At 33.5% G+C, this 6,875-nt stretch overlaps 1 protein-coding gene across 1 annotated transcript; it reads left to right on the forward strand.

The window, feature by feature from the left end:
• Positions 1 to 649: 649 nt before the first annotated feature.
• LOC126700319 (protein DEFECTIVE IN MERISTEM SILENCING 3-like) lies at positions 650 to 6,143 on the forward strand. The gene is made up of 8 exons (XM_050398402.1): positions 650 to 816; positions 1,507 to 1,638; positions 2,085 to 2,199; positions 2,681 to 2,918; positions 3,294 to 3,485; positions 3,573 to 3,893; positions 5,001 to 5,226; positions 5,815 to 6,143. The coding sequence occupies exons 1-8, from the start codon at positions 796 to 798 to the stop codon at positions 5,836 to 5,838; spliced, it is 1,269 nt and encodes a 422-aa protein (XP_050254359.1). The 5' UTR covers positions 650 to 795; the 3' UTR covers positions 5,839 to 6,143.
• The last annotated feature ends 732 nt before the right edge of the window (positions 6,144 to 6,875 follow it).

Genomic DNA, 6,875 nt, shown 5'->3' on the forward strand with positions numbered 1-6,875 from the left:
CTCAGCTTTGATTTTATAAATATATATATAATTCCTTTGGCACAAAAATTAAGAAAGGATTTTAGAGTGATTGGGATTGATGTGAAAAAAAAAAAAAAAAAAAAAAAAAAAAAAACACAAACAAACGTGAAAAGCCAAGAGATGAGAGAGTCATTAAAGACTCCCACGTGATTTGAGGAAATTTGTATATTTATGTATGGTGTGGTCTTCACTTGACACCTAAATTTAGAAAAATATATTGGGACACATGGCTCAAAATTATACTCTAATTTTATATTGAAATTGGTGTGATTCTCACATGAATCTAGACACATGTCACACAATTAGAGTTCTAATTTGGAATTGCAATTTGGACACGTGGCACAAAATTAGAGTTCTAATTTGAAATTGCAATTTGAGTTTCTCTCTGCTTCACCTATTATTTTATATATAGATATATAGATGAGGGACAGATGCGCTGGGTCAATCCCCCTCGGTTATCTCACAAAAAATTTTCAATTTTTACTTCTCATAAAATTTTTTTTAATCAATGGTCGAGAGTAAAAGTTGCTTTTCACAACTATTAATCTCAACTTTTTTTTTTTTTTTTTTTTTTTTTGGAGAAACATCTCAACTATTAAAATAATTGCATCAGTTGCAATCCCATAAGTATTGCCCCTGCTCTCAATCCAATACTCATATATACTATATGCCTGTATGCATAAAAGGCCAAAATTCACAGAGAGAGAGAGAGAGTGCAAGCGAAAATTGCGAGACAGACACTGAGAGAGAGAACGAGTCAACCTCGGCTACAAAATGTTTCAACCCAATAACCAGGTGAGTCCCTATTCTAAGTTTCTAAGTTTCTAAGTTTTCTCACTCTTTTTCTTTGCTAAGAAAATATAAGAAAAAATAATAAAAATAATTGAAAGGAAAATTTGGAATCTTTGTAACCGTGAACACCAGGGTTTGAATTTGGAATTTCTTTCTTTTCTTTTATCTACTTGTTTCTGTGCCCACATTTTTTTTCCCACCAACCAAGCACAGCATTAGGGTTTCTCATGCATGCCCTTGTTTTCTTCTTTACAGTTGTTTAAAGCTTTAATTTTTCCCAAGACAAAAGCAAAAGGGACTTCAATTATAGTTTTTGTTTAGTGTTTTAAACTGTTAGATTGAAAAATTTTGTTCTGGGTATTTGTGAAATGCTCATAAAGTAAGCTCTGTTGAAATGTTAAGTGAAAATTGAAGGTTTGGTTTGTAATGGTACTGACATAAGCATTGACTTCAATTATAGTTTTTGTTTTAGTGTTTTAAACTGTTAGATTGAAAATTTTTGTTCTGGGTATTTGTGAAATGCTCATAAAGTAAGCCCTGTTGAAATATTAAGTGAAAATTGAAGGTTTGGTTTGTAATGGTACTGACAAAAGCATTTTGACCTTGAAGGAAAATTTGGGTAGTTTTTGTCTTTAGTGTTTATGCTTTAAAATAGTATTTTTTAACTACTTGATGATCTTTCTCTCTATGCAGCTTCCAGTTCAAACTATCAAAGATTCATCAGCATTGATGCAAGTTGATCAGACTGAGAAAAGTATAGTTGTAAGGGATGAAAAGCAAAATGGAGGATTTGCACATGCTGAGACTATCATATACTATTCTAAGGTTGTGAAGATTATTAAATTTCAGAGCTGCTTTGACATATTGGTTGATTGCATCTGCTAATGGAAATAATAAATCTTTTGTTCTATGGCTCTTTTTGAGGTGTTGTATAACAAATATGCAAAATTTTATATTTGTTTCTTATTTCATGGTCTACATCTTGCCAGTGACAACTGGACCAAATAGCATCTCCTTCCCCTATAAGTAAGGGGGGTGAGGCCATGGGTACAATTTATGCAGGTGTGCGACTTGTGTATTTACCCATTTAAAATGTTCACGGATATGTCATTTCTTAATAGGGTTTACTGTATATTGAGTAGCAATGTGTCAAACTAATTTACCTATTTAAAATGTTCGTGGATATGTCATTTCTTAATACATTTACTGTATATCGAGTGGCAATGTGTATAACTAACTAAACTAACTTCGCAATAACTTCATCTGTCCAGAGACTTCAAGATGATCTGCAAATGTTAGGGATGAAAATCAAAGGTCATGAGGACAATATAAAATTTCTGAATGCTCAAAATAACAAATTAGATGACCTCATTCTTGATTTGCAAGGTATAATCTTTTTCTTTATTTTTTATTTTTATTTATTTTTAATTAGTCACTAATGTTAAGCAAGCCCATCTTAGCAAGTGAATGAAATGCAGATAACTTGAGTACATGACTAATTTCTAAAGCCATATACAACAGCCAGCTTCTTAAGGATACAGTTTTAACTATCATGTTATAAGATATCTTGCTCTTGGTTAAAACTTGCGCCCCATATCATTAGATAAAGAAGATCTCAATTGTGTAAGTTTTTGTTATCAAAGAAGATACTGAAGCAACCATCTCTCCTCATTCTTAACATCATCATTTATGCTTACCTGAGAATTTTATGGAAATTATAAACTAAAAGATGAAGTGTATAAAAGTGTTTGACATCAGGTCCATGTTGTTTGGGTAGGAAAGGACTTAAGTTAAGTTCAAATTTTCAAATGTCTAAGACTTTGACTCTTTGATTCCATATTTGTATTAACTACAAGTTTCATCTCAGTTACCTTGGGCAAGCATCATGGTTCGAGCACTCCGAAGATTGAAATTGAGAACCATTCCCAACTTCAGACTGAGGACCAAACAACTGAACTGATTCTACAGCATGAAAAATCTGCTGCTGGTATTTTGTGTCAATTGAAAGCTCGACATGGTCCTCAGGCTTCCCATCTTCAATTGACCAAGGATGTGCTGGGTATTGTTGCTACACTTGGTAAAGTGGACGATGATAATCTTAGCAGGTTTGATTGACTTTGCACTTCATTTGCTCTCAATTTTTGGTATTCTGCATAAGTTATGGTCTTGCCATCAACTGCATTTGATCATTTATGGTTCTCTTTTGGATAAAAATAGACTATGACATTTTAGTAGCTTCGTCATCAATGCTTCTTTGTTGGGGTTTAGTGTGCCTACTTTAGAATGGGTTAGAATGAATTTAGGTGCTATAAAATATTGCCAAAATGGCTCATTGATTAGGAGGTCCAAATGAATGAGTGGGCCTGTTTACTTACTAGGCTGGGGATGGGATATTTTGGCAGGGGACATTGTGACTAATGACTATTAACAATTCTATGCTATGCTTAATATAATTGTCCTTTTATTTATTTGGAATGCAGGCTTTTTTCAGAGTACTTAGGGTTGGAGACTATGCTGGCCATTGTCTGTAAGACTTATGAAGGTGTTAAAGCCCTAGAAACATATGACAAGCAAGGCTGCATAAATAAAAGTTCTGGTCTTCACGCACTTGGTGCTACTATTGGAAGGAATATGGATGGCAGATTTCTCGTCATTTGTCTTGAAAATATAATGCATGAGTCTCATATTTTGTCTTTGTTTGACAATTTGGACTTGTAGTTTGTAAACCTTCTAAAAGAATTCTTTTCCCCCTTTCACAGGCCATATGCAGGTGAGTTTGTAGCAGATGACCCTCAAAGGAGGCTTGATCTTGTAAAGCCAAAATTACCTAATGGGGAGTGCCCTCCTGGCTTTCTTGGGTTTGCTGTCAATATGATCAATGTGGACAACGCAAACTTATTTTGTGTCACAGCTAGTGGACATGGCCTCAGGGAGACTCTATTTTACAATCTCTTCTCTCGTCTTCAAGTATATAGAACAAGGCAAGACATGGTAAGTGCTCTTCCTTGTATAAGTGATGGAGCCGTTTCTTTGGATGGAGGGATGATTAGGAGTACCAGTGTGTTTTCCCTAGGGGATCGGTAAGAAGCTCTGCTATCACAAATGAATTTCACATTATTTCCATATACATATTTTGTTAACTTCTTTTCTCTTCTTCAAAACTTAATCTTGTGTTTGCAATTAGTAAGATGCCTGCAGTATTTTTACTTATTTTAAAAAAAGAAAAAGAAAACTGAAGCCTACAATATTTTTTTAACACAAATGCCTAAATAATGTTCTTCTCCTAATTGTGGTTGAATTTCTGTTAATTAAATTGCTATATGAGATGCTCGACCCATGGACTTTCTGCCACTCCTCTGCCCTTTCAAAGGTAAAATCATGATTGTTAAAAGCACTGTAGTGTTCCTGCTTCTTGTTCAGCCACCAGTCTACAAATTGTAAAATCCTGAAGTACAGTGGCTTTTTAGGTTGGAAAGCATTAATCCCCTCTTTCTGAAAACTCTTCTCCAACTATGTAGGGTACTTTGTCAAAATTAGAATTGTTCTCATTATACTTTATGATTCCTAGGCATTAGTTATATTTGATATGTCTAAACTTATTAGCTTATTAGGGTTTTAAATCATTATAAATTATGGATCCTGAATTTCTACTCTATTTCGTTTTATTGTCATGCTGTTGCTCAAAGTCAAACATTAGAAGATAAAAATTTGAACCTGAGCGTGTAGAAGCAAAATCTATAACACACAATTACTATAACTCTTCCACGAAACCTAAGTTCTACAAGAACGCTAGGCTAGCAAAATAATAGAGAAAACCTCTCTAGCAAACTTTTATTAAAAAACACATATAATATTAATCAACCTCTCTATAAAGAGTATTTATAGGAATAAAATTTCTCCTACTCCTTTTAGAAAAAGAAATAATAAACCTACTTCTACTTGAGAAAGGAAAAACAACTATGAAAAGAAAAATAATTAAAATCCTAATTCAACTAGGAAAAGGATTTTAATAGAACTTGTAAAAGCAAATAAATCCTAATTCCTCTATGAAAGAGAAAACAACATAAAATATTAAAATATTTTATTCTCCATTAACCAATCTACATCAATTTCAATTTCATTGTTTAAAAGAATTGGAATTTTAATTGTTGCTTCATCTTAGTTTTGGAACCTCTTGATGATGTTAGGGAAGATGTAGATGTGAAATTCCCAAAACCCTTGGTGACTTCAACCCTACCTGAAAAACACATTGAGGCTGAGAGGCAGGTCAAGGAGGTGAGATGGAAAAAAGAAAAAATGCAGGACGATATTCAAAGAGAACAAGCATTATTGAATCATGCAAAGTTCAATTTTGATAGAAAGAAGCAAGAGTTTCTGAAGTTCCTTGCTGAAAGCTCATCATATGTAACTCAGGTAATGCCTTCAACTGATCCCTAACTAACAGCAATTTGTGGTTTGCTTATGGAAGCAACTTTTTTAAGTTTAATTAGTAGACATGAAGTAGAAATTAAACTTTTAAATTGACAGATGTTGTATGCTATTTACTACTTTTTTGGGTGAGGGGGTTGGCAATTAACTCGATCTTTGTGAACAATGCATTGAAATTCCCTCTGTTTTGAGCATGACCAGAAAATATTTTATTGACAAAGATAAATCCTTATGTCCTCTTTTAAATTATGATGTCAATTAAGTGCTGTGTTGGAGACTTACTGATCAGCAATAGTTTTGATCAATGATAATGATGCTGTTATGACTGCCAAAGTATGTGAACCCATCTATGAAAGCAGCAATATTTCAACAATGTTGATATTGCATATGATGGATTTACTCTCTAGGATCAAATCTTATTTGTTTTCCAAGCCTTGTGATGACCACACGTTTGGAAAAGCCAGAAATGCAAAGCATTTTGGTGTTATCCCTTTCTTTCAATCCTCTCTCTAGTTTTCTCATATATTCTATGTTTGTGGATGACTTATAAATTTTATAAATGCAACTTTACAGGCAGCACCAGTGACCCCAAGATGATGTTTATGTTAAACAAACCAAGCCTAAAATTAGTGCAGTTGGAGGGAATGGAGGAGCCATTACAGTCGGTGTTTGTCAGCATGAGCTATGGCTGAGATCCATGCTTCGTTTCCAGTTGTGGATGCAAGAAAAAGGTGGTGGTGAGGGAAAGGCGTAGGTTTTGGGTCCAGTGACACGATTTTTTCCCTTCCAATACTGAAGCCGCAGAAGCGGCATTAAATTAGGAATCCCTTGGTACTCAGTATGCTCATGATTACACTGTAATGCAAGATTAGATTATTGAAGATGCAACTTCATTTCCTTCTCATCTGTCTCTGGATTATTCATGCATTATGTGTATTGTGCATAATCTGGTCAATTTGCATAATTAGAGGCTGTTAATATTGCATAGCGTCTTCATGCATTATTAGAGGCTGTTAAGATTGTTTTCTTAATGATCCAAGGTTTTCTTAATATTGCTGGCTCTCTAATAATTTATTTTTAATAATATTTAGTAATTTTTTAAATTGCCCATTAAGTATCATGTTGGATGCTTAAAATTTTGTTATCTCTAAATTGATTTTTTATGAACTACTCCTTGCGATGCTAATGGGGATCGAGTCAAGTCAGCTTACGCGAGTTGACAAGGAGTGATGTTGGTTCTATATAGGCATCAAAAGCAAAAAGCTACCATCTTGGATGGGTTCAAGAAATGACTCGGGTTTTATGACTGATGTAACATGAATAATTTTGTTAATTCGTAAATTTTGCTTTATATTTTCTATTTTCTAGGATGAATGTTGTTTCTATATAGAATGCATGTCCCTATTAAGAATTAAACATAAGTATAATTTGATATCTGAAGAACCACAAAAGCTGAATAAATTGTAAATCAGTTGCTAATTTGATATCCAATTTTTTTGTTTGTCAACCACCTAAACAAGATTATTGTTTTGCCTAATTGCATATAAATCTAACGGTTCAAAGTTGAATTGATCAGTTTCAAACTGAACCAAAATCCTTATTTTCCAAACGTTAAACATCTAAATAGGTTTAAA

This window comes from Quercus robur, chromosome 9 (genome assembly GCF_932294415.1).
Source record: "Quercus robur chromosome 9, dhQueRobu3.1, whole genome shotgun sequence".
Lineage (NCBI taxonomy): Eukaryota > Viridiplantae > Streptophyta > Magnoliopsida > Fagales > Fagaceae > Quercus > Quercus robur.

What these genes read in the sequence shown, in the direction of transcription:
- LOC126700319 (XM_050398402.1), top strand. Translation starts at nt 796, where the DNA reads ATGTTTCAACCCAATAACCAG. An exon ending in CTATCATATACTATTCTAAG is followed by an intron (nt 1,639 to 2,084) that starts GTTGTGAAGATT and finishes TCATCTGTCCAG; the next exon opens with AGACTTCAAGATGATCTGCA. An exon ending in GCTCATCATATGTAACTCAG is followed by an intron (nt 5,227 to 5,814) that starts GTAATGCCTTCA and finishes GCAACTTTACAG; the next exon opens with GCAGCACCAGTGACCCCAAG.